Consider the following 26947-nt stretch of genomic DNA (forward strand, 5'->3'; position numbering starts at 1 on the left):
GAGCGGGGCTGGGGGCACAGGGAAGGTCCTGGGGTTGCTTCTGCCCCTGGCGGCAGCAAACCTTGTGTTCTGAGCAGGGCTGGGCACAGGGGGGCTCCCGGGGCAGCTGGCGCCAGGATGAGTCGCAACGTGTTAATTAATCACCGGCTGCGGCTTTAAGCGAGGAGGGAGCGGCTGGGCACCGGGGGCAGGGCTGGGCAACGGGGGCAGGGCTCATTACCGGGGGCTCATTACCGGGGGGGGCGGGTTGTCCTCACCGGCACCGCCCCGGCCCGTCCCGGCTGTTTACAGGTCCGACAGGTCCCGTCGGTCTGCGCCACACAGTAAGTGTCCCCTTGCCCGCTCGCACGGGGCTCTGCGGGCCGCTGCAGCGACCCCGGGGCAGGGCCGGGATGTCCCCAGGGCCGGGAGGGCGAGGGACCCCCCTGTGCCGTGTGTCCCCGGAGCCGTGCCGGGGCACAGGTACCCCCGAGCCGGGTGATTTGCCCTGGCGTGCCCCTCTCTGCCGGGACAGGGCTGTGAGCGTGTTCACAGGGGCCTTAGGTTGAGGGAAGAGACGAGGATCTGACTCCATGTTTCAGAAGGCTGATTTATTATTTTATTATATATTAAAACTATGCTAAAAGAATAGAAGAAAGGATTTCATCAGAAGGCTAGCTAAGAATAGAAAAAGAAAGAATGAATAACAAAGGCTTGTGTCTCAGACAGGGTCCGAGCCAGCTGACTGTGATTGGCCATTAATTAGAAACAACTCGATGAGACCAATCACAGATGCACCTGTTGCATTCCACAGCAGCAGATAACCATTGTTTACATTTTGTTCCTGAGGCCTCTCAGCTTCTCAGGAGGAAAAATCCTAAAGAAAGATTTTTCATAAAAAATGTCTGTGACACAGGGGTGCCCAGGGCAGAGCTGGCAGCAATCCCACTGCCCCGTCCAGCTCCCCAGCCCGAGCGGGGTGTGCTGCACTAGGCCTGCCTCGTTTGGGGTGTCCCGGGCTGGAGAGAGACAGAGAGAGGGAGGTTGTGGGGTTTCCCTCCCCAGGACAGGTTTTCCTGGCTTGCAGGACTTAAAGCTCCTCCGGTTTAGTGAGCCGGAAATTCCCTGTCGCTGCAAATCCAAGGAGAAGTGCCAAAGCAGAGGCTGAGCCTCTCCAGGCGAGTGGGGAGTGCTTGGCAGGAACTCGAAAAAGCCCTAAAGAAAGTTAAAGGAGGAAATCCAGCCACTTAAGCATTTTGTTCTTATGAGTTTTGACAGCTGATTTTTTCCCCCTTTCTTAATAGCTCAGTCTCAGAGCCTGCTTCTCACCCCCTCCCATCCCTCTGTTCCTTGGGAGCTGCAGTGGTTTCACAGGTGATTAGAAAATGAGCAGCTCTGCCCTCTCCAGATTTACTGTTATTAATATAAGCTGGTTTCCCAGAGAACAGGCTGGGAATGCAGCACAGGCTCCTCTGCAGCACCACAGATGTGAAGGAGAATCCTGGTGCTCTCCATGGCTCTGTACCCTGCCTGGGGGTCTGAGGTTTCTCCTGTGGGACTGACACATCTGGGACCATCCCAGGAATTACTCTCCTGTTTCTCAGTAGGGGCTGCCTGCAAAATATCCAGTTTCTTTGGGGCTTTGGGAGAAGCAAAAAATAGTTTCTTTGGGGTTTTGGGAATGTGTGTGTGATGAGACCCATGGGTTGGGGCTGGCTGGGGTGGTGGGGATGGTGTGGGGCCCCCACTGGGTCCCCACAGACCCAACACAGGACAGGGATTCTGTCTGCAAGCAGGGAATCACCACTGCTGGTGCTGGGCAAATCCTTGGGTAATTAAAAGGTTTTTAATGGCAGAGGAGGAGGTGAGTGATCACTGGAAGTGCTGGTTGTGGCAGCGCAGAGCTGGTTCTGCCACCCTCCTGTGCCCAGAGTGTCAAGGCCTGGGCAGGGGACACATCCCATGGTCCTTCCCCAGGGGTTTCCTAAAGGGTTGCAGGGGGCTGGGGAAGGTGAGGAGGGTCCAAAGTGCCCTCTTAGGGTGGAGAATTTTTTCTAGAAGCAAAGAAGGACCTTTTTGGGCACCCTGAGATCAAAAGGTGCCAGCAAGGAGGGTGCAGGATGCTGTTCGTGCATGTTTGGAGAGCCTGGGCAGCACTGGGGTCTGGCTGGGGTCTTCCAGCCTCAGCACCTCTTGCTTGATGGGGCTTTCTCCCCAGCTGCAGCTTTCTGGGAAAGAATAAAGAGTGCTAATGCTGGGAGCCAGGAAGGTGAATTTTGGAGCTCCTCTCCCAAAAGTGTGCATTGATTGTCCTCTGCTTGTGTGGCTTGGTGAAAGTCGTGGGACATTGTGGCCCCCGAGCACTTCTCAGAGCACTGGGAGTTGGCAAAAGGGAAACTGAGGCACAGGGCCACTGTGTGTGCTGAGAGCTGCAAAGCCCCAGTGGTGTCCATGTCCCATTGTGGGAAGTGGATTTATAGAAAAATCTTAAAGCTCACTGTGATAACACCTAGTATTAAAAAATCATCCAGAGAAAACAGAAAGAAAAAAGATTTACCCATCATACAAGAAAAACTTACAGTGTATTGTAATTAAGAAATAGTAAACTTCTGATTATAATAGCGTAAATTAAAACATCTGTATTGTCTCACCCTTCACATAAGGCTAAAAATAGAATAAAAGTTTTTAAAATGCCTCTCAGTTGCCCCATCTCTAAGTAAAAAAGAAAATGATAATCCAACATCCCCTGTCCTGGTGCTGCTGTCAGCTGCTCCCAGGAGAACTGGGGGCTGTGTCCCTCCTTGGAGCTGCTCCCCACCTGGAAGGAATCTGAGTTGGGGGCTCTGCTCCACGCTGAGGAAGGGGATGTGTGGTTTCCTTCCCCTCTGGGAGGGTGGCTCAGCATCTGGCAGCTCTGCTCAGGGCAAAGTCCATCCTTGCTGGATGTGGGTTACCCAAGGAGTGCTGCGTCGAGGGGGAATGGCCCTGGGGATGCTGCAGTGAGTGTGTGTGGGGAGAAAAACTGAGCACCAAAGCCTTTCCTGTGGTAACCTGGAAGCCCATCACCAAAAAAAGTGTGCTTTGCTTTTAGAAAACCTCATTTTTCCTCAAAGGTGTATATGAACACAAAAATATGATTTCAGCCCTCCAAAAAAAGTTACTTCTGGATAGAAAATAATTTTTTCCACTAGCACTGAGCTGTGTGCTGAGCCCTTTCCTTGCTTTCACTTGAGGCAGTGGCTCCCAGGACACCTTGTCCTGCCAGCTGGGCACTGTGGGACATCCCTTGTCCCAGACCACTCCTGCAGGGTCTGCCTTTTGGCTTGTTTCTGCCTGTGTTTTAGCTGTCTTTCAGCATGCTGTGCTGTCCCTGTTGTCACTTTGCAGCTTTCTTTCCTCTGTGTGAAACCCCAGGACACCCGAGGACACCTGCAAAGGTGTGTGCTGCAGCACACCTCTCCTTAGGGGTAGAAATGAGCCAAGGCACAGACTCTCATTTAACAACATGAAAAGGGGCCCTGTTTATTCTTCTTCACAGCTTAGCCATCCTGAGTGACTACAGCAAACTCCTGCTGTTGGCTTCTCTGACAGACTCTGCTGGCTGTTCCTGCTGGAATATGACTGCAAATGTTTCCTTGGTATGACCACAGGCTTTTACCTGGTTTGACTGTGACTGCAGGCTCTGATTTTATGAGACCCAGACTGACCTCACAGCAGATCTTTTGTAGCAGTAACTTTCTTCCTTGTTTTATTTTTTTTTTTTTTTTTTTTTTTGTGTGTTTTTGCATCTCTCTGGATTATTCCTTCTTCCTCCAGGCCTCTCCCTGACCACCCAACTCACCCCTTTTATCACCCTTATCTTCATTAGTCACAGCTGTGACCCATTCAGGACAAGGCTGTTCTTTGGTAATTGGTCCAGCTGTGACTTTCCAGGGGTGAGTCCCTTGTAATCCCTCCTTGTTCACCCCCAGATGTGGCCTCTTTGGGGACTGGACCTGCACCGGGCACGCTGTGACCTGCTCTTCACAGAGGCCATCAACCAGAGGATGCAGGTTCCCAGCAGGCTGAAGGTGGCAGAGAGCTGCAGCCCTGGGGACAGGGGCACAGTGGCAGAGGATGTCCCTGCATCCTTTAGGATGCACATCCCTGAGAGGATTTCTCTGGCAGGTAAAGCCCTGGGTTGTCTTTTGGGGTGGGGCACAACATCCTAGGGTGTAGAACCCTTTTATAAATCCCCCTTTTGTGTGCTTTGCTAGAGGAGAGGATGGGGCAGAAAATGCAGGCAGTTCTCCTCAGGAATACAGGGCAGGATGGGGGATGGCTTGGGAAGAGGTGGGAAAAGGTCGCCAGCAGAGGTCTGGATGGGCCTTAATGTTGTCATTACATTGCAAGGGTTCCACATTGCTAGTTTCACACCTCCTTGATGTTTCTTGTAGACAGCTCCTCTTGCACTGACTTTTCCTTGTCCTCACAGCAGCCAGCTGACTCCAGCTCCTTTCAGCCAACCAATCCCCTCTTTTATAACACTCTTCTTATTTGCTACAGCTGTGGCCTGTTAAAATCAGGCCTGCTCCTAATCTTTAATAATTAACCCAGCTGCAACTCTTTAGGGAGTAAGATTACTTTCTATACTACCTTTATTTACTTATATTCTATCCCCCTACACCTTAATTCCAACGGGTGAGGAGCAAAATGCGGAGGCATCTCCCTCCGTGTCTCTTGCAGTTCCCTCTTGGCCTTTGGTAGGGTCCCTGCTTTGGGATGCAGGATGTTTGGCCCTGTCTTTGACAGACAGCTCTGAAACCTTGCTGTCCTGGAGCAGTGACTCTGCCTCTCTGGGCTGCCCAAACAACCCAGGGCATGGTGTTCATGTGGCACTAAACACAGCCTTGACTCTCCACCTGGGTGCATCTCTCTCCCCTCTCCTGAGGCCATTCATGTTGGCTTAATTCTTCCCTCTCTCCTTCCTGTAGAGATACCAGACACCGGTTTGAGGCCAGTGCTGCTGCCCCAGCCAAGGAAGGTGCCCTCTGTGGTGGTGCACGTGTGCCCAGAGCCCTCTGGGGATGTCCCTTTCCTGCCCCCAGTCAGCAGAGCCAGCGCCCAGCGACGCAAGCGAGCGGTACCGTGGGGGCAGGGATGGGCTGCTGGGGTGGCAAGGGGAACAATCCCAAATTCGGGGTTCTCCAGATAGCTGTTATCACCCCAAGGCAGGATTCATCTTCCAGGAGGCCCTGGGAGTGAGGGGGTGGGGATGGTGGGGTCTCTTTCTGCCCCAGAGCCAGTGCACACCTGTGTGCTGGGACCTTGACCCAGCCACATCTCCTGCTGCATTTTGTGGGCAGGGGGCAGGCTGAGGTACCTGCAGTCCCACCACTGGCTGCTGCTGCTTTTTAAGTCCTGTTTTCCTTCTTAATGAAGTATGTGGCAGAGCTGGTTCATTACAGCAGTGTAAAGGGTTCTGGGGTCAGAGCCAAAAGCAGATTTTATCCTTGTGTGAGAACCTTTCAAAGAGAGGTCCCAGGCATGGGCAGGCTTGACTTGATTTGGCTGCTGGAGCTGCCGTTCTGCCTCCTCAAGTGCTTCAACCTCCCTGAAATTGGAGAGCTGATCCTGGGTGGGTTAGGTTCAGGGTTTTTGATCTGGCTAGAGTTCAGCTCAGTAGGCTCCTGCTGGGGACCCTGTGTCTGCTCTGGGCACATCTCCCCACCTGCAGCAGCATCACCAGGCTGGGGCTCCTGCAGAGTGCTCTCCCTGTGCTGATGGGCCCCTGCAGCCCACGCAGGGCTCCAGGCTGGGCTCAGCCCTGTGCTGATGTGGTTCTGGTCCATTCCCACAGGGCCACCACAGCAGCAGGGCACGGAGGGACAGGACCCCGAGTGACAGTGCCCAGCTGGCCTTGCACAGCCCAGGACAGCACCACGAGGGGTGAGCATGGGCCCAGAGCACCCAGGGTGGGTGGGGAGCAGCATCTCCTCTCACTGGGCTGTTTTGGAGCTGTTTTAGTGTCCTGGGAGGGGCAGGGAGGATCCAAATCAGAGCACTGCCATGCCTGGCAGGTCCTGCTCATCCATGAGAGGAGGAGTTGTTTGTGCTGGGCAGCTTTGAAGGCAGCTGTGTTGTTCCCCAGGCCTCTGCTCAGGAGTCTCTGCAGTGGGGAATTTGTCTCTGAGCTCATCCCGGAGCAGGGACTGCTGTGCCCCTTGGAGCCCAGAGCTGCCCTGGGTGGCAGGAGAGCAGCACGGCACACAGCTGTGCTTGGCTTTGGAGCAGCCAGGTGGCCCTCTGAGCCTGGGGGCTGCTGGAGAGGGCTCTCTGAGGGCTCTCCCAGCTGATGCTGTTGGGGCCTGGGTGCCAGTGGCATTGCCCAGAGATTGTGGAGCTGCTGAAGGGATGAGGGGCAGTGCCTTGTGCCAGGCTGTGCCCTGCTGTGTGAGACTGGGAGTAACAGGCGTGATTCTGTGTGCACCCAGGCCAGGCTCCTGTCCCCTGCCTGCTCCCAGTGCCCCACTGCCCCTCTTCACAGGGGCAGGCAGGATCTACTCCATGCAGAACATCTTCCAGACCATGTGCCTGCTGGGCCAGGTGCTGCTCCAGCGTGTCCAGGACTCTCTGCGGGACCCCGTGCCGTGCAGGTGACGTGTCCTGAGCCAGCTCTGTGTCACCCTGGCCTGGGCCTTGCTGGGGCACGAGCTCTGTGAGCTCTGGGCTGCAGGCTGCTCCTGCATGGCTGCCTTGGGCTGCCTTTCTCACCTGTGCCAGCTCTGGGTGCCAGGCCTGGGCGAGCCTCACTAACCAGCCTTGAGTCTGCTGCTCAGCTTAACACCAGTCCCTGGGCACACTGAGTGCCCTGTGCTGCTCTGGCATTGCTGGGGGTTGCTGATAAGCAAGGACTGATTTTTCTGTGTGCTTTCATAGCTTGTTGGAGAGGGGTGTGTGAAGGGAATGAAATCCAGAGCAGATGGCCTGACCCAGGTGCTGTCCCTGAGACAAGACACACCTTTGGCTGTGTCTTGGTCACTCTTAGTCAGCCTTTCCGTGAACTCATCCCACAGCCAGTGCCCTGGCCAGGCTGTGCTGTCCCTGTGTGCTCCCTGGAGCAGGTGTGCAGTGGCCTCAAGTCCCTCCAGATGTGCTGGAGGAACCATCTCCACCGCCCACATCTGTGCCCCTGCAGTAAATTCTCTTTGCTCAAAGACATCCGTGCAGCCTTAAGGTGTCCCCACTGCTCTAAGGCTGCTGAGCACCTGCAGGAACATCTAAATACTCCTCATTCCCCTTGAGCAAAGCCTCCAGGCAGAAAGGGAGGAGAAGCAGCATCCATCATCACATCCATCATCAGGGGCACGTCCTGCCTTCCCTCCCCAGCTGCCTGCTGCTTGCTGAGGATCCAAAGTGATGTCTCTGCTCTGAAAAACTGGAGGCTGGGGCTGTCTTCAAACATCATTTTCATTTCTTAATGGCCAAGAGATCTGGTTAGTGGCTGCAAAGGACCTTCTCCCTCCTCCCTGTGGCAGTGGAGGGCATGCAGGCCATGGCAGCCTGCAGAGCTGCTGTGATGCACTAGGGTCACTCTGGGGCTTCTCCCCAGGCACTGATTTCCCTTTGAAAGCAGCCACCCTCAAACACCTCTTCTTGGTGCTTTACATCCCTTCAGATGCAGACATCCCTTCAGTATGACAGCTTTGCACCCCTGTGCAGCAGTAAAAAACCCAAAAGGACTGTGCTGACTTGTTTGTCCTGAATTTTAGCAAAGTCTGGTCTCAGACAGAGCTGGAATATCTGGCTGACAGTGACCTCTTGAAGGGTATGAGTCACCAGAAGGCAATTTCTAGTCTCTACTTTAAAGGGTGTCTACCTGTATCAGCTGGGATTTTGAGTGAAAAGCTGCAGGATGTGTCCTTTTTTCATGCTTCTCTACTGGGGAAAATTGCATTTTCTTTCTGTTGTGGCTGTCATTTTACACTGCAGCTACATTTTGTGCAGGTATTATCTCACAAATGGAGTTTCAGACAGGGATTCAGTGAATCTCCAGGTGCTCTTCTGGCTTGTCTTCAGTGAGATCAGCATCGTGTAGCAGAGATAAACACCCTTTCCTCCCCAGGGCTCCAAGGAGTGGGGTTAGGGGCCTGTTAACCCCTAGGGGATCAGTGAGTGCCTGTGTGAGTTATTGGTGTGCACAGGGCAGTTTTGGTGATAGAATAGCTGACTTTGGGCTAGCCTATGATGACAGGAATTTGTATTTTTCTCACTGTGGATCTGCTTTATTTTGTGATTCAGTGGTGTGGACCCTGCAGGGAGGCTGTGCCTCCAGGGGCTGCCCTGCACATCAGTGGTCTGTGCTGCCTCTGCCAGTGCAGCAGCTCATTCCAGTGGGGGCCCTTGTGGTTCCAGGGAGGGAACAAAGTGCTGAACATTTGGGTTGCTTGTTTATGTTTCAGATTGCAGGTAAAATGTGCTACGAGAGCAAAAAGTGATAGTTCCCTCCAGCTGATGGCAGCTTCCCCACCTGCTGATGCAGACAGGATCACCCCTCCATTTCAGCAGTGTCCTGTCACACCTGCTTACCTGGCTGGCTCTAGAGATGTTTTACCCAGCCCTCAGTGAACTCCCGGCACTGCAGAGGATGGATGCTTAGTAGAAATGTTTTCTCTCTGTTGCACCTCTAAAGAAATACAAGCCTGTGTTTCCTGTTACCTGTCCTGGCACGTGCTGTCTGTCTGTCTGGCTGGCCCCTTTGGGTGCATGCTGGAGGGTACCAATGTGCATGGAGGGGGGTTCAGGAGAGATGAGTGCATGCTGTGCAGGGGCTGTTTGCCTTCTCCTGGTGCAGCACAGCCTGGGCACACACTCCCTGCATTGTGGTGTTGTGAGGATGAGCTGGGAGATGAGAATTTGACTGCATGTTGTCAGAAGGTTGATACATGATATTATATAATATGATATAATATTATATATTATTATACATTTTATATTGCATTATAGTATATATTATTATATATTTTTATATTTCATTATATTATATATTATTCTATTTTATAATATATAATATATAATATATAATATAGAATATAGAATATATAATATATAATATATAATATACTATATATTAGATATTAGATATTATACTATATTATACACTACATGTAATATATATTATATATTACATTATATATTAGATATTATCTATATTATATTATATAATATTATCTATCATATATCTATTATTTATTATATTAGAAATTGTATCCTAAATCTATATAAAGAAAGAGAAAAGGATACATCAGAAGGCTGGAAAAGAATGATAATCAAAGCTTGTGACTGACTCCTCAGAGTCTGACACAGCTGATGGTGATTGGTCATGAATTAAAAACAATTCACATGGAACCAATCAAAGGTGCACCTGTTGGAAAACGCTCTCCAGACCACATTCCCAAGCAATCAGATAATGATTGTTTTCATTCTTTTCTGAGACCTCTCAGCTTCCCAGGAGAAGAAATCCTGGCGAAGGGATTTTTCAGAAAATATCACGGTGACGCCGCACAGCTCAGCTCCCTGGGGCAGCGCTGCATTTGTGGGGTCAGCTGCACCCCACGAGCAGTTCTGCCCCCCCTGCATCTCTGCTTTCCTTCCCAGCTCCCAGGAGCCCGTCCCAGCTGCAGAGAGCATCTCGGAGGAGGCGGGGGTGACAGAGGTGGCAGCAATGAGAAGGCAGGTGAGATGGGGGAAAGGGCTGCAAATGCTTGCTGGGAAAGCCACAGGGGATGGGTGAGGGGGCTGCTGCTGTCAGCCTGGCCCTGCCTTCAGCAGAGGGCTTACATGTGTGTTATCCATGGAGCTCCTACCCCGAGGGGCTGCAGGACCCAGCCAGACCCCTCTGGTGGCACTGAGAGGGGCTCAGATGCTCTCTGATGGGGAGAATCCTCCTGAAGCATCTGCTGCAGACCCGAGGTGCTGCTGCCACTCCTCCCACACAAAGGGAGCTTCTGCTTTAGAGAAGGAGGACCTGAAGTGTTGGGGAAGATGAAACAGGAAAGCTTTATAAATATGATTGCCTGGCAAAAGATTTTGAGAATATGGAAACTGTAAGTGAGATTGAAATGAAAGCAAGCTTTGAGATACCTCAGTTACTGAACAACTGGAAAACAAAGGCATGGCCAGCTGAAGGTAATCCCCTTTTGATGAAACAAGACCCTCTGCTTGCAGACAGGCCCAAGGGTCAGAGCAGACCCTGCCAGCTTGGCAGAAGGGGCCCAAAGAGGAGTTTTTAGGGTTTAAAATATAACACAGTATGGTAATGTAGTGATTCTTATAGGCTGTATGTAAATGCTGTAGGATTTGTATCTTGTACTAGATTGGTTAGTGAGAATCAGAATATTCAACACAGAAGAAGATTTATTGTGTTGTACTGGGAACTTCTCTCTCTTTTACTCTTCCTCGCTCTCTCATTTTCTCTTTACCACACTCTTGCCTTCTCTCTCTTTACCTCTCTCTTCCTCTGGGCCCTGCTCTGAGCTGTGCCTGGCAGCTCCCAGCAGGGCCCTGCACCCAGGCCCTTTGCAATAAACCCCAAATTCCATGACCTGGCTTCAGAGATCTCTGTCCCTGACCGTCCTACCTCTGCTACTCCAACACTGAAGGAGCAGAGCTCCAGCTGTGCCTCTTTCCTGTGCCATGGGAGGTGACAGTGCCCCTGTGCTTGCCTTGCAGCTGGCCAGGATCTCGGGGAGGCTGCGGGTGCTGGAGGAGCAGTGCCACGCCTGGAGACAGAAGGAGGCCCTGGTGTACTCTGTGATGATCTCTGCTTGCCTCATCAACACCTGGCTCTGGCTCAGAAGATGACAGCCCCTGGCCAGCCTCCCCTGCTCACCTGGCAGGGTGGGTGAGGGCAGGCAGAGGAGCATTTCTCGTGTACTTGCCAGCAGTGAAACTCTTTTTTTTCTTGCCTAGAACTGCTTTCTGCACTGTGGGCCCTCGAGAGTGTGTGTCCTTCAGGCCTTGGTGACAGAGAAGGTGTGAGAAGCTGCTGTGAAGAGCTGAGTTCTCTGAAGAGCTGGTGGCTGGCACAGGAGGTGTCTGTCCTGTGCAGTTGCCCTCAGGCTGCCAGAGGAGATGCAAACCTGAGGAGCTGGGTGTTTGTGGGTGTGGGGTCCTGTTACACTCACAGCCTGGCCACATCCCACCTTGGAGATCTCAACTCTGACCCCATAAAAGTTCTCAGCCAGCTGCTATGCTCTGTTCCTCACCGTCTACAGAGTGACTGAGTGTTCCTAAACTTCTGCTGGGTTCTCTTTTCTTCCTTGTGCAAGTGCTGTTTGGTGGAGGTGGTGCTCCTGTGCCACAGCCCCTCTTGCAGGGTGGAGCTGGAGGGGCCAGGAGCTCCCATCCCTGCAGCCACAGCAGCTTTGCAGATGTTCACATGTGAGAGCCTTGCTGGCATCTGGGCTTATCCAGGGGCTTGGCTCTTTCCCAGAGGGATTTACATGGGAAACCTGCCCATGGTGACTCTCTGGATTATAAAACCTCAGAGCAACAGCAATAGCACCAAACAGGTCAGGGAAAATAGATATTTGTTAGGCTCCCCATGGCAGAGGGGAGTGGAGGAGTGTCTCTCCCAGGTCTTGCTGCCAAGCTGCAACTTCAGCCATGGTGCAAGAACATGGGTGAGGGAAATTCCTGACCCAGATGCTCTTTAGCTGTGAACAAGCTCAGTTTAACAGCTTTGCTGTTTGTTCCCTTCTCCAGAGTTTATTAGCACTTGATTCTGAGGTGACTTTGAGATGTTTTTGGTGGTTCATCCAGCACATCTGCTGGAGTTGTGCACGCAGGCCCTGGGGGCAGGTTTTGGCAAGGCTTAACAGGACCTCTCTGTGTCACCTGTACCTAATTATAGCTGGATCTACATGTCATCCAGATGTCCCAATAGCTTATTTACAGACATCAGAGCTCGGGTGGTTTCTGCTTGACACCGCACCAAGCGTCCGTGACTGTAAATCTGGCAGCTGGACAGGGACTGATGAATAACTGATAATAACTGTCCCCAAGAAATTGCAGCTCTGAACCTGGGGCTGATTGCTGAGCTGAGGACAGTGCTGGCATTCCCTGCACACCAGAGCCAGGGTGGTGTGCTGGGTGCTGTGGCAGGAAGGTGTGCAGGGTACCCACCCTCCTGTGGCAGGGTCACCAGAGGACCTTGCACAGCTGTTCTGGGTAAGGGGGTGTGAGTGGGGCCAGGAAATGAGGTGAATTGTCTGGTTTCTCCCCTTTGAGAGGTGTTAGTGTGTTGTGGAGGAAGCTTGTGTTCGGGGTTTATTTTAGGGTGAGGAGAGATGACTTTGGGAAGGCACAGCACCTTCAAAGTGTGGCTTGAAGGTGTTTGGAGGAGAGGTGGTCAAACTGGATATGTTCTCATGGGCAGGTTGTGGAAAATGAGACTTCTCTGTAAGGCATAAATGCTGGTGTAAATCTGGAAACACTGACTACAAAATGCATATTTTAATAAACTCTTTGTGTTCTGGATGTGTTTATTTTCTGTGGAGTCTGGTGCTGATGTCCCAGTCAGTGGGAACAGGTAAGGTTTATTCCCTTGGCAGCAGGACTGTCACCTGCTTGTGGGTGTCTCAGCTGCCCTGGCTGAGGGGGAGAATCCTGAGTAGAAAAGCTTCTGGTTAATGCTGTCCCTGTTGGAGTGTGATGCTTTTATTTCCTTTTTTCCTCTTACTTTCCTCCTCCTCCGGGCTGCTTTGTCCCAAGGCAGCACACGTGGCAGGGCTGGGTGTCCCCAAGGGCCACTGCCACGACAACTGCACAGCAAATAAAGTGTTTTGTGCACGATGGTGCTCGAGGGAGCAGCTCTGGAGCTCCCACGTTCCTTTTGGAGGCAGCTGCGGGCAGGGAGCAAACAGAGAATTGGAATAGAGGCACATTGCTGCCAGTGCTCCTGGGGAGCTGTCACCTGGAGTGTGTGATGTGGGGACAAGAGCAGGGTGCCATCCTGTGCTGCTGGGTGCTCGCCCAGGAGCCCCAGCCAAGGCTGGGAAATTTTCTTTGTTCCTGTGGACTGCCTGCTGCGTGGGTGCTCAGCGAGATCAGAACAAGTGGAATTTAAAGCTTTGAAGGGGAAAGGAAGAGGTAAACCTTTGATAGCAAAGATAAAAGAGACTCCAGGTGCTGGTGCTTGCAGATCAGCCCTGCACAAGGTGCAGGACTCCGTGTGCCTGTTGGGGATGGATCCTCAGCCACTGCTAATGGTTACATCCTGAGGGAGAGGAGAAAAGCTGACCTCTTCCTGACTGCCTTGGGGATGCAGATTTTTGGCTAACTGGGCATTAGAATGACTTCCTGAGCAAAATAAGAGGACAGAAATTGGTGAAAGGTGCAGTTCATGATCACCTTCAAACTCTGCAGCTCTCTTTGCTGGGACTCCAGAGCAGCACTTTTGGTCCCCTGCTCTGCCAGCAGGCAAAGAGGTAAGTGGATGTGAGGGTGTTAAATGTGTCTGCTTTTCCCAGTTCTCCATCCTAGCAGTAGCTGTGCCACACTTCTGAAGCAGGGATAGAATCACCATTTTGCACTTCCCCAGGGCAGGGCTGGGAGGGGAGTGGGAGCAGAACCCTGGAGCAATCCGGGTGCATCCCCTGGTGTGGCAGCAGCTGAGCCCAGCTGGGGCTGCTGGCTGTGCCTGTCCCTGGCTGCACAGTGACCCAGGACACAGAGCAGCTCGGCAGGGCTGGCATCTCCAGCAGGGCTGGCATCTCCAGGACACAGAGCAGCTCAGCAGGGCTGGCATCTCCAGGACACAGAGCAGCTCAGCAGGGCTGGGATCTCCAGAGCACAGAGCAGCTCAGCAGGGCTGGCATCCCCAGCTGGGCACTGTCTGGGGTCCCTCCAACCCCCAGGAGGTGATGGCTGGTGGGAGAAGGGAACACGTGCATAGGAAAATGAAACATCCGGAGCAGAACATCACTCGGGGTGGGCACTGTCCCCCCTGTCACCATGCCGGTACCTCCGCTGCTCCTGCCCTGCCTTCGTGTCTGAAAAGTCCGAGGGAGCTCCTGGGGCAGGGATGGGACCCAGCCAGCCCTGCCAGCCCACCTGAGGCAGAGCTCCAGGGGACACCGGGCTCATAAGTGGATGATGGTGGCGGCACCGGTGGCACCTGTGCCCTAGGGAAAAGGGAAAGGAAAGGGAAAGGAGACAAGGAGAAATGAAAGGAAAGGCAAGACAAGGAAAGAAAAGACAAGGCAAAGCATAGAGAAGCCAGGCAAGGCAACCCAAAGCAAGGCAAAAGAGGAAGAGGCAGGCAAGGCAAGGGAGGGAGGGGTAGGAAGGACAAGGCAAGTAAAGGCGAGGCAAGGGAGGGGAAAGCAAGCAGGGTAAAAGGAGGGGTTGGGGTGGGAAAGGCAAGGCAAAGGAGAGGCAGGCAGGGAAGGGAAAAGGAGGAGTGCACAAGGTAAGGAATGGGAAGAGGAGGGGCAGGCAAGGCAGGGCAGCAGAAGGTGAGGAGAGCAGGAAAGGCAAAGGAGAGGTGGGCAGAACCAGGGAAGAGAAGGAAACAGAGGTGTTCCTCCGGCAATGAATGAGGAGCCTGAACGATGAGGAGAGCATCTCTCGTGGCTCCAGGCAGCTGTGGGATCTCTTGGAGGACTCCTGGGGAACATGGTGTGGGCCCCTGGCATGGTGTGGGACCCTCTCTTCCCACGCTGTGCTGGATTCCTGCGTTCAAACCTGTGATGTGTCCTGCATGTGTTCCCTGTGGCTGTTCTGTGCTTGTTGCAGGTCCCTGGGCAGGGTGTGTGCCCCTGGTCCCCTCTCCCTGAGGATGCCAGCCAGGAGCAATGGTGTGCACAGCTCCCCAGCCAACCACCAGCCCGGGGGTGGCACGGAGGAGACAGGGCTCAGCACCAGCAGGTGAGCTGCTCCCTGCCTTGGGAGGGGAGGGAAAGGCCTGGCATGGGCACTGTCATGGACATATTTTACCAAACATCCTTTTGCTAGGATTTTTTTCTCCCGAGAAGCTGAGAGGCCTCAGGAACAAAATGTAAACAATGATTATCTGCTGCTGTGGAATGCAACAGGTGCATCTGTGATTGGTCTCGTGTGGTTGTTTTTAATTAATGGCCAATCACAGTCCAGCTGTCTCAGACTCTCTGGTCAGTCACAAGATTTTATTATCATTCCTTTCTATTCTGTTCAAGCCTTCTGATGAAATCCTTTCTTCTATTCTTTTAGTATAGTTTTAATATATAATTTTCATGATATGATATGATATGATATGATATGATATGATATAATATAATATAATATAATATAATATAATATAATATAATATAATATAATATAATATAATATAATATAATATAATATAATATAATATAATATAATATATATCATAAAATTATAAATCAGCCTTCTGAAACACAGGGTCAAGATTCTCATCTCTTCCCTCGTCCTGGGACCCCTGTGAACAGCAGCACAGGGCAGGGCTGTGGTGCCCTATCTCTGGTGCCAGCTTCCTCCAGTGTGCCTGTGTGTGGTGGCACAGAGTGGATGTGATCCCCTGCGGTGTCACACAACAGAGAGAGACACAGACTTTACCAGGATTTCCTGGGGAAGGCTGTGGGAAAACTCAGAGAAAGAAGAAAAACGATTCTTATCTTCGCTTGCTACATCTGTTGTTTGACACATGTGGAATGTGTTATGGAGATTATTTACCAAAAGGGATTTCTTAATTAGACTTTGGCAATAGTGTTTTAATTAATTAACCAATTAGGTCAAAACTGTGTTGTGACTGTCTGTAAGGGTCACGGGTTTTTCTTTCTAGTATGATACAGTATAGTGTCAATATAGTATAACTAAATAAAACATTTAACCAGCCTTCTACAGTCATGGAGTCAATATCCATTATTCTGGGGTTCACTACTACAATAATCTCCTTTTTCCCCATGGCAGGACCTGCTCAACCCAGGATGGCACCAGCTCAGAGCTGCAGAGAGGAGCCAGCCTGCGTGGCGGGGAGCAGAGGGCTGACCATGCTTTCCAAGGCCAGGGAGCCTTGGCCAGGTATTTGTGTGTGCCCCTGGTGTGGGGTGAGCCCTTTGTGCACTGGGTGAGCCTTTTGCACAGCCCTTTGTTCTGTGGGGTGAGGAGCCCCTTCTGCTGTATGGAATTCATGGGATGAGCATCTGTGAATGCTGCTCTTTGTGCCCCAGCGCCCCTGGAGAGGGTTTTGGTGTGGGATGGCTTCACCCTCACTGTGCTCAGAGGCTCCTTTCCCTGCAGGCAGCCTCCCTCTGCCTCAGTGCCCCCCAGATTCCCCATATTCCTGTGAGAGTGACAGCAGGACTGGGGTAGAAGTTGTGGGACTCCATCAGGGTGGTCTCTATTGCTTGCATATTTTTGGTCCCACATGCTCACTAAAAGGGGTAAACCACAAATTCTAGCGCTTGAGTGTCACAGACACATTTTATGAAAAATCCTTTCCTTAGGATTTTTTCTCCTGAGAAGCTGAGAGGCCTCAGGAACAAAATGTAAACAATGGTTATCTGCTGCTGTGGAATGCAACAGGTGCATCTGTGATTGGTCTCATGCAGTTGTTTCTAATTAATGGCCAATCACAGTCAGCTGATTTTATTATCTCTGATTTTATTATCATTCTTTTCTATTCCTTTCAAGCCTTCTGATGAAATCCTTTATTCTATTCTTTAGTATAGTTTTAGTAGATAATTTTATTTTAATATAACATATATCATAAAATAATAAATCAGCCTTCTGAAACATGGAGTCAAGATTCTCCTCTCTTCCCTGGTCCTGGGACCCCTGTGAACACCAGCACACTCAAGAGGGAGCTGTGAGAGTTTTCTCCCCAGCTGCAGCTCCCCTGATGTCTGTGTTGAAGATTTTCTTTGTCCTTGCTGAGTGTTAACCCCTGGTGTGCCTGTCTCCCTGTGCAGGATAGTCCGGCTGGTGCTGGTGCTCAGGGACTGGGCCAACAAGAGCCTGCACGAGGAGCAGCAGAGGCCAGACCCCTTCCTGGAGCGTTTCAACGCGCCCTGAGCTCCTGACAGTGCCTGCAGGAGCTGCTGATGTGCTTGAGGATGAGGAGACTGAGAAGTTAAACAAAAAGTAGGGTCCCTTTCCTGTGGTCCCTGCCATCCTTGGCTGGGGATCAGCTGTGTGTGGAGCTTGGGGGCTCCCATGGGGGTGGGAAAGAAGGAACTGGGGTGGGGTGGTGGGAAGGGTCCCTCCTGCCCTCTCCAGCCCCTGTCTTGGCACCAGCCTGGCTCTGCTGGGCTCTTTTGGTGGCACACAGGATCTGGTGGAGTGTCCCCGTGGAAATCTCAGACCTGGCCTGTCCCTCAGCCATGGGGAACCATCCCTCTTGGTCCCTGCCCTGGTGGGAAATAACATCAGACCTCCCCAGTTTCATGGGGTTGTTTTTGGAGCCAGCCCTGGGTCTGTAATAACATGCAGAAGCAGCTTGTGCAGGTGAGGGGCTGGACCCAAGCCAAGGGATGCAGGACTGCACCCAGCAGCCGCTGCATCCCACCCAGGAGCCACCAGCCTGGGATTTGCCAGTCTCATTCATCATCTGCAGCATGAAGGGACTGTGTTTGCTGCCTGTGTCCTCACAAAGAGCAGCTTTGTGAAAAGGATCTTTCAAATCCAGCCCTTTCATCTCCTCAGCTCACACTCCTGGTGAGAAGCAATAACCTGGCTTTTCTTCTGCTGGCTAATTAGAGGGCAAAGCTCACAGCCTGCTCTGGACCCTACCATTACACAGGGTAATTAAAACACCAAGAAATAATTGTTTTCTGTAGGAGAAAAATAATCTGAGCCTTGTATCTGGGTCTTTACTAGTAATGGAAGAAAAGGCTGTTCTGCCCTGTGAGGCTGAGGGGGCTTGTTCATGATTGGAAAGAGCTGAGGTGTGCTGGGAAAGTGCCTGGGGGTTCTGGGGATCCAGTGGGACCTGCTGGGGGTTTCTAGGTGCTCATTTCCACAGGTAAGCAGAGCCCCAAGCCTGGTAATCCCACACATGAGCTGCTCATGGCCGTGGCAGGCTCCAAAGCCTTTGGGGAGAGGCAGATGATTATTCCCCTCTCCTGGGTTAACCCTGTTTTTCCAACCCTGGCCCTGCTGCCCAGAATCAGTGACCCTGGCCCCCTGTCATGGCAGCACTGGTGATTTAAAGCTGAAATTACCAACCCCATGAACAGCATTACTGAGGTTGTTGGTGGCTGTGGGTGCTGGCTGTCCTTCCCCTGTGGCACTGCTGTCTGTCCCAGGGAGGAGCAGAGTCCCCTTCTCAAAAAACAAATGCTCAAGCTGCACTTTCTGGTTAAAAATAAGCCCTTTTAATGGGGAGGCTGGATCATCACTTGTCTGTGGGTGCACAGAGGGTGAACATGAGGGACTGGGGCTGGCTTTGAGCTGAGTGCCAGTCCCCATATCTAGGCACTGCCTGTACCCCAGGGAAAGGAGCCTTCCAAGCAGGGCTTCTGCCTTTGGAGCTGCCACAGTCATGGGGTGGGCATGGGGAACCTGTTGGCAAGTGGGTTGGGGTTTTTTTCTGTTGCTGGAGGGAGTTTTGTGTGTTCAAAAGCTGGGAGGGAGGGAAGGAGGATGTTTCGCCTCACCAGGCTGCTACAAGCCTATCAACCCAGCCACAGAGCTTCTCTTCCCCAGTCTCTCCAGTGAATCTGCAAGTGGAGCACGCACTCCTTATCTCAGAGTCCCAGGGCGAGCAGGATCAAACACTTGGGAGCAGTTCAAGGCTGGAGGCCGGGCTGTGCAGCCTGCAGGAGGCACAGGAGGCAGCCCCGCCGTGCCAGCTGCCCCCGGGGCCGCTGCTCTGGGGCTTGGGCAGCCCCTCCTGGTGCTGCCGCTGATCTGCAGCACACTTTGCTCCCCGTTCCAATTACTGTTCTCTTCAGATGTGCCTGGCACCGGTCCCTGCCTCACCTGGGAGAAGCAATGTCATGTACATCACAGGAACTTTTCTGATCCCACCTTCCACACATCTGTTCCTGGCTCTGCCAGGGGGTGCTGTGGCATGTGGGCCACCTGCTTTGCCTCACCATCCCACGGGTCCCTCCTCTGCTGCATTCTCAGCTCAGTTTTAGGGATAAAGGAGCCTGAACAGTGCTGGGACTCTGCACTGCTGGGACTGGTCCTGGCTCACAGGCTGGCGCACGAGCTGCAGCTCTGCTGGAGGCAGTGTGGTGCAGGGCATGAAGGACGTGGCTCACATGCTTTGTTCCAACCCTGTTTCCCACATTTCCAGGAGGAAATGGCTGTTCTTTGTGGTGGACCCTGCGGGGGACTGCTATTACCACTGGCTGGCTGTGATTGCAGTTCCTGTCCTCTACAACTGGTGCCTGCTCGTGGCCAGGTGAGCTGGGAGGTTGTTCTTGCCACTTCTGTCCTTTCTGATCACCTGCTGGCTGTGGCTCAGCCAGGACCAAACTGACACTGCTGGGCACTGAAAGGAAAGAGACCCTTCCCATCACGGTCAATTCTGGCCCAGCTGGAAAGGACTTTGGTTTCAGAGTCATTTGGGAGGTGGTTTCAAGGTGCTGCTTCACCTCCATCAAGGGAGGGCAGATTTTTCAGAGGAGAGAGTTTAAATTCCTGGAAGAGGAGCTCCCAGTGGCCAAGCTCTGTTGCAGAGCTGGGTGCCTCAGGATCAGCCAACATTCAGCTGTAATAGTTAGAGAAGATGTGGGGATTTGTGGTCTCACACCCTGTTTGATGACCTTCCTCCACCAGGGCTTGCTTCACTGACCTGCAGAAGACCTATTTTGTGCTGTGGCTGGTGTTGGATTACATCTCAGATGCTCTCTACCTCGGGGACACAGTGATCCGCCTGCACACAGGTGAGCAGGAGCTTTCCTTTAATCCCTTACAAGTGGAGATGAGCTGCAAGGGACAGGCCCAATCCACAGTTCCATTAGAAGGAGGGTTTTGCCTACCTCGGTGTTCACTAGTATGAAACAGTCTCCAGAGAAAGAATCTAATTAGAGGATCTGAGAAATGGAGCAAGTTTCAATATGAAAGATTAATCATCCCAGCTTTCAACTTCACCTTTGAATAATTGTACAAAATTACCTGCATTACTATTAGTATTCGGGCATGGTTGAAGGTCTGTATCTCTGATTTTGCATCAGTTCAGCTAATGAATTATCTGCATGGAAAAATGGTAGAATTTAATGTTCTCGGAAGGCAGCACTTGGTTCTACGTTTTCTGTCAGAACTGCAATAATTCATGATCTGGAGGATGGAAACTTTTGTGTTCCTTTTCCTTCGTGGCAAAAGACTAAATCCCTGAGTTATATCTTTGGGTGGCTTTTGCCAGATGAAGGCCTTGAGTGATAACAAACTGAGTAGAGCAGGAACTGGTAATATTTGGGTGACCCTGAGTATTTATGCACACAAATCCACGGCATACCATAGACTATTGCCCAGGTGCTCACAAAACCTGCAGAAAAATCAAACTTCAACCGAGATAATCCTGTGATTTGCTTCTCTTTAGGGTTCTTGGAACAGGGCCTCCTGGTCAAGGACCTCAAGAAGTTACGGGATAACTACATCCCCACGCTGCAGTTCAAGCTGGATGTTCTCTCCAGCCTGCCCACAGACCTGGCCTATTTTTGGGTGGGGTTGCACTGCCCTGAGCTGCGTTTCAACAAGCTGCTGCGCTTCTCCCGCATGTTCGAGTTCTTCGACAGGACCGAGACCAGAACCAGCCACCCCAACCTCTTCCGCATCAGCAACCTGGTTCTCTACATCCTGGTCATCATCCACTGGAACGCCTGCATTTATTATGCCATCTCCAAGGCCATTGGCTTCGGGGAGGACAGCTGGGTGTACCCCAACGTCACAGAGCCCGAGTATGGCTCTCTGACCCGGGAGTATGTCTACTGTCTCTACTGGTCCACGCTCACGCTGACCACCATTGGGGAGACGCCTCCTCCCGTGCGGGATGAAGAGTATCTCTTTGTGATCTTTGACTTCCTCGTCGGCGTCCTCATCTTCGCCACCATTGTGGGCAACGTGGGCTCCATGATCTCCAACATGAACGCCACCAGGGCGGAGTTCCAGGCCAGGATCGATGCCGTCAAACACTACATGCAATTCCGCAAGGTGAGCAAAGAGCTGGAAACCAAAGTCATCAAGTGGTTCGACTATCTGTGGACCAACAAGAAGGCGGTGGATGAACGGGAGGTCCTCAAGAACCTCCCTGATAAGTTAAGGGCAGAGATTGCCATCAATGTTCACCTGGAGACGCTGAAGAAGGTGAGAATCTTCCAGAATTGTGAGGCGGGGCTGCTGGTGGAGCTGGTGCTGAAGCTTCGCCCTCAGGTGTTCAGCCCGGGGGATTTCGTGTGCCGGAAAGGGGACATCGGGAAGGAGATGTACATCATCAAGGAGGGCAAGCTGGCCGTGGTGGGGGACGATGGCACGACACAGTATGCTCTGCTCACTGCAGGGGGCTGCTTTGGTGAGATCAGCATCCTCAACATCAAAGGCAGCAAGATGGGCAACAGGCGCACGGCCAACATCATCAGCTTGGGCTACTCTGATCTCTTCTGCCTGTCCAAGGAAGATCTCATGGAAGCAGTCACAGAGTATCCCGATGCCAAAAGGATCTTGGAGGAGCGTGGCAGGGAGATCCTAATGAAGGAAGGGCTGCTGGATGAGTCAGCTGCAGAGGAAAGCACAGAAGGGAAGAGCGTGGAGGAGAGGCTGGACAGGGTGGCCTCAAACCTGGACACGCTGCACACCCGCTTTGGCCGGCTCCTGACCGAGTACAACGATGCCCAGATGAAGCTCAAGCAGCGCATCACTGCTCTGGAGTCCAGGATGAGGCAGGAGGAACTGGAGGATTTCTTCTCTGACAGCTCAGACAGTCTGTTTGAGGATGAGGACAAAGCTTCACCTGGGGGTGGGATGCAGTGAGGGGAACAGAGTCAGCTGGATGATGTCTGACCTGGTGCTGAGGCAGTGTTTGCTGTTTCACAAGGCAGACCCCCGTGAAGGCTGCCTTGCCAGGGCCTTTTCTCAGGTCCTTAGCACTGCTGCTGTGGCACTGCCTTGATGGCAGCCCCTGAGGTGGCTCCAAATCAGGGGATTCTCCCAGCTCCTCCTCTGTCCTGTCACTTTTTTCATTGCCTTTTGGGTTCAGCCTTTATAACTCACTTCATGTCATCAGTCCTCAGTGAGTGTCTGCAAACACTGCCCAGAAACTTTACCCACAAGGTGCCCAAACTCAGCTAAGACAGGCCACACTGTGCCTCTGACATCTGCAGAGAGAGAGGCTCGTCTGGGCCACTGTCACTGCCCTGGGCACTGAGCTGGCAGGGCCTGCAGCTGCTGCCTCTCTCTTCTGTTGTTTGGCGCTGCCAGGGGGCACCTGGTGCAGGTGGTTTGGTGCCCTGAGCACTGCACCTTCCTGGGGACAGCCTTCCCAAGCCCTGCTGCTGTGGAAGCAGTGTGGTTCCCACTGGGGCTGTGGGTGCCTTGCATGACAAGTGCAATGCAGAGGTGCAGTGCTGGCAGTGCTAGAGTCAGACAGAGAGCAGCAGTCAGACTGAGAGCGTCTCTCTCCTCTGTCTAATGACAGCCAGATGTGCCAGGACAGGTCTGACTGAAAGGACATGTTTTTAAGGAACAAAGCCATGGTGGGAGCCAACTGTGCCCATATTTGCTTGGCTGTGGGTAGCTCAGAGAGAGCACAGAACACATTTATTTTCTTAGGCAGGGGGTTTTCTTGTACTCAGTGGGAGTTTTGGGGCTTTGCAGGCTGCAGAAGCCCCTGCCCTGCCTTCTGGAGGAGAGATGAGTGGCAGAGCCACAGGGACACGTGTGAGGGTGGAAATGTGGCACCATTGTGAGAGCCAGCAAAGCTCTGCCAGGCTGTGCTGCAGCCATGGGGGCTCCGTGGTGTGAGCAGCTTGATGGGAGAGGGGGACAGTGCAGGGACAGCCCCAAACCCCTGCAAGCAGCAGCAGCACCAGTGCAAGCAGCAGCGTCACCTCTGCCTCAGGGCATGGGGCAGTGCTGGCACGGGAGGATGACACCTCATTTCTTGGATATGGACCTGTGCACCCATGGGGTGGGCTTGGGCTGGTTTCCAAGCAGGGAAATATTTGGTGCAGAAGGGAATTCGTGTTCTGGGTCAAACTGAACCAAGAATTTGGTTAAAATGATGGGAGGACACATGGGGAAATACCAACCCAGAAGGGTTCATAGTGGAAAACTGGGGGTGTTTCCTTTGTTCTTTCCTTTGTTCTTTCCCTCCAATCTAAAACTGCCTCTCTCCATTTCATAGGAATGTTTTTCTTTTAAAAATAATGGCCTAGTGTTTTGGGATTGTGGGGGTAGGAATGGTTACATTACCAAAATTAGAAGTCGGGGTAAGAATAAAAGTTTTTCATAATCTCTAAATTAAACTGTGGCATTTCTGGGTTTGTTGTTTTGTTGTTGTTTTTTTTTTTTTTTTCCTTTTATGGTAAAGTAGCTCTTGGCTGAAGTCAGCATAGTTGCCGTTCCTACTCCTTATAATGCCACGAGCCACGGCTCCCAAATGCCCCCTTTCCAGGATCGGTCATGGATTTGCACCTGGCACTTTGCAGAGCCCGCCCTTTACCCCACACAGCCCCTTCTCCCTCCCTTTCCGCCTGTTCCTCCCCGCACCGCCCGTTCTCTCCCCTGCACCACCCGTTCTCCTTCCTGCACCGTCCATTCTCCCCCTGCACCGCTCCTTCTCCCTTCCCGCACCGCCTGTTCCTCCCCGCACCGCCCGTTCTCCTTCCCGCACCGCCCGTTCCCTCCCGCACTGCCCGTTCTCCTTCCCTCACCGCCCGTTCCATCCCGCACCGCCCGTTCCCTCCAGCACCGCCCGTTCCCTCCCTCCCCCCCGCCCGTTCCCTCCCGCACCGCCCGTTCCCCCTCCTGCACTGCCCGTTCTCCTTCCCGCACCGCCCGTTCCCTCCCTCCCGCACCGCCCGTTCTCCTTCCTGCAGCGCCCGTTCCCTCCCTCCCTCACCGCCCGTTCCCTCCCGCACCGCCCGTTCCCTCCCTCCCGCACCGCCCGTTCCCTCCCGCACCGCCCGTTCCCTCCCTCCCCGCACCGCCCGTTCCCTCCCGCACCGCCCGTTCCCCTTCCTGCACCGCCCGTTCCCCCTCCTGCACTGCCCGTTCTCCTTCCCTCACCGCCCGTTCCCTCCCTCCCGCACCGCCCGTTCTCCTTCCCGCACCGCCCGTTCCATCCCGCACCGCCCGTTCCCTCCCGCACTGCCTGTTCTCCCTCCTGCACCACCCGTTCCCCCTCCTGTACTGCCCGCTCTCTCCCCTGTACTGCCCGTTCCATCCCACACCGCCCGTTCCCCATCCTGCACTGCCCGTTCCCTCCTGCACCGCCTGTTCTCCTTCGCACACCGCCCGTTCTATCCCGCACCGCCCGTTCTCCCCCGCACCGCCCGTTCTTTCCCCGCACCGTTCTCCCTCCCGCACCGCCCGTTCTTTCCCCGCACCGCCCGTTCCTTCCCGCACCGCCCGTTCCTTCCCGCACCGCCCGTTCTCTCCCGCACCACCCGTTCCCCATTCCCCGTTCCCCATTTCCCCGTTCCCCATTTCCCCGTTCCCCATTCCCTGCTCCCCTTCCCCGTTCTCCGTTCTCCGTTCCCCGTTCCCCATTCCCCGTTCCAGTTCCCCATCCTCGTTCCCCATTCCCCGTTCTCCATTCCCCGTTTCCCAGCCGGCGCTGCGGTGCCGCGGGCGAGCGCCAGAGGGCGCTGTGGGCCGCGGAACCGCCGCGTCCGCGCGGGACCCTCCGGGACCCGACCGTGCGGGAGAGGGGAAGGGGACAGTGAGTGAGACACGGGGGACAGTGAGTGAGACACGGGGGACACTGAGTGAGACACGGGGGACAGTGAGTGAGACACGGGGGACACTGAGTGAGACACGGGGGACAGTGAGTGACACGGGGGGACACTGAGTGAGACATCCCCAGGCGGGATAGGGGGGACCCTCAGTGCGACATCCCCGTGCAGGAGGGGACCCTCAGTGCGACGTCCCCGTGCGGGATAGGGGACCTTCAATGCGACATCCCCGTGCGGGAAGGGGCCCTCAGTGCGACATCTCCGTGCGGGATAGGGACCCTCCGTGCGACAGAGGGGACCCTCAGTGCGACATCGCCGTGCCGGATAGGTGGACCCTCAGTGCGACATCCCCGTGCGGGATCGGGGGGACCCTCAATGCGACATCCCCGTGCAGAGGGGAGAATCGTGCGGAATGGGGGACCCTCAGTGCGACATCACCGGGTGGGAGCGGGGACTCTGTGCGGGACTCTCCTTGCGGGCAGCAGGACCATCCAGGCGGGACCGTCTTTGCGGGCGGGACGCTCCATGCGGGAGAAGGGACCCTCTGTGCGGGACCCTCCTTGCGAGCGGGTGGGACCCTGCCTGCGGGACCCTCGGTGTGGCCTTTGGGTGTTTCTCGATGTCCCCTCCTTCCACCGCCCAGCGCCGTGGGCTCTGTCTGTGCCCCTGCCCGTGGGCTCTGCCCCATCCTTACCCCAGCCCGGGTAGGAGAAGGGGCACGGACGGAGCAGAGCAGCTCCTGCCGCGGGTCGGGAGCTGCTGGAGGCTGAGGGAGCTCTTCTTTACCCCCGGGGATGGACAGAAAAACCAATCAAGGCCCCTCCCTCCCCCAGTTTTAATCCGAGATAATGATGCACTCGGGAAATTTTAAGCCTTCAGACAAATGACCCCTGGGGATGGCTTTGTGAATTCAGAGCAGATCCCGCTTGTTTCCTCAGGGCTGCAAGCCAGGAAATCATGGATTGATGAACCGCTTGATGGGCCTGCTAATGAAATTAGCAGCAGCTCCATGGTTTTTTCAGTGAGCAGGACAGGCAGATGTTGGAGGGAAGCACACAGTGGCACAGCTGCACTTGCAGGCTGCCTCAATTCCCGGCAGAGCAGACGTGGGGCTCAGCAGATCCAGCTTTGGCTGCTGCCCGTTTCACAGGTGGTTTCCCTAAGGCTCTGCTGGAGATGGGGAGCAGAGAGCTGCCAAAGGCATCCAGGAGGAAAACCCCTCTGAAAGGGTCTGCTCAGTGCCCTGCAGGGACACAAAGCACTGAGCTGCCTTGACCATATATTATTAATAATTTCCTCCTTTTAGCTCTCTCCAAAGATAGCTTCTGTTGTACAGGGGGTGTTTCTCAGCTGCGTGCTGTGGATGGGAGACATCAACTGTGCAGCAAATATATTGGCTTTGGGAGAGGTCATGCCAGGGGGAAACACGTACTTCACCAGAGAGCCACCCATCAGACCAGGGAAGCCCCCTGACATCTGCAGCAGATGTTTTCTGCTCTCAAAGGTTCTTCAGAGCTGACCTGCCTGCCAGAGCTGCAGGCAAAGGCCTGGGATGCTCAGGTGAATCACCCATAACTGTGTTGTGCCACGCTGCGTTTCCCTCCCCTGTGAGCATCGCTTCCAGGAATGGAATGGATGTCACTGGATGACACCAGGCAAAGCTCTCACCGACCTCTGGGAGGGCAGGTCCCCATTTCCCAGCTGGGGGAATGGAGGGAGCCTGCAGAACACCACAGTGATAACTGCTGCCTCCCAGCTGCCTGCTTGCTGTTCTTCTTAAGGTGTTCACGAGGAGGCCACTTGGAGATAGTGAGCAAACCCCAAAACAACCTCTGCTCAGGCTGTGGGCAGCAGGGCTGCAGCACTGGAGGCCACCTGGCTTTGCCCCTTCTCCAGAGCTCAGTGAGGTCAGCAAGCTGCAGAGCAGGCTGGAGCAGTGGATTGGGCATTGCAGAGAGGGTCTGGCATGAAGCCTGAAGCACAGCAGACCCAGCCTGGTGAGAAGATCTGTGTGCCAGGGGGATGGTGTGAAGCTCAGGGGCAAGCTCCCATCTTGCTCTGTCATCCTGACCACTCTGTGGCTC

The 26947-nt window shown here is 53.7% G+C and overlaps 2 protein-coding genes across 2 annotated transcripts; both read left to right on the forward strand.

The window, feature by feature from the left end:
• The first annotated feature begins 262 nt into the window (after positions 1–262).
• On the forward strand, positions 263–10821 carry LOC115914729 (mitochondrial fission factor homolog A-like). The gene is made up of 7 exons (XM_030967433.1): positions 263–323; positions 3951–4146; positions 4953–5101; positions 5819–5907; positions 6453–6614; positions 9616–9694; positions 10690–10821. The coding sequence occupies exons 2-7, from the start codon at positions 3951–3953 to the stop codon at positions 10819–10821; spliced, it is 807 nt and encodes a 268-aa protein (XP_030823293.1). The 5' UTR covers positions 263–323.
• A 3816-nt stretch (positions 10822–14637) lies between these two features.
• Positions 14638–21939, forward strand: LOC115914993 (cyclic nucleotide-gated olfactory channel-like). The gene is given in 8 exon segments (XM_030967903.1): positions 14638–14660; positions 14758–14889; positions 15931–16041; positions 16932–17028; positions 17030–17103; positions 19265–19372; positions 19750–19856; positions 20513–21939. Coding segments are annotated over 8 exon segments (2079 nt in total).
• The last annotated feature ends 5008 nt before the right edge of the window (positions 21940–26947 follow it).

Source organism: Camarhynchus parvulus, chromosome 4A (genome assembly GCF_901933205.1).
Source record: "Camarhynchus parvulus chromosome 4A, STF_HiC, whole genome shotgun sequence".
Classification (NCBI taxonomy): Eukaryota; Metazoa; Chordata; class Aves; order Passeriformes; family Thraupidae; genus Camarhynchus; species Camarhynchus parvulus.

What these genes read in the sequence shown, in the direction of transcription:
- LOC115914729 (XM_030967433.1), top strand. Translation starts at nt 3,951, where the DNA reads ATGTGGCCTCTTTGGGGACTGGACCTGCACCGGGCACGCTGTGACCTG. An exon ending in CCAGGACAGCACCACGAGGG is followed by an intron (nt 5,908 to 6,452) that starts GTGAGCATGGGC and finishes GTGTGCACCCAG; the next exon opens with GCCAGGCTCCTGTCCCCTGC. An exon ending in TGGCAGCAATGAGAAGGCAG is followed by an intron (nt 9,695 to 10,689) that starts GTGAGATGGGGG and finishes CTTGCCTTGCAG; the next exon opens with CTGGCCAGGATCTCGGGGAG.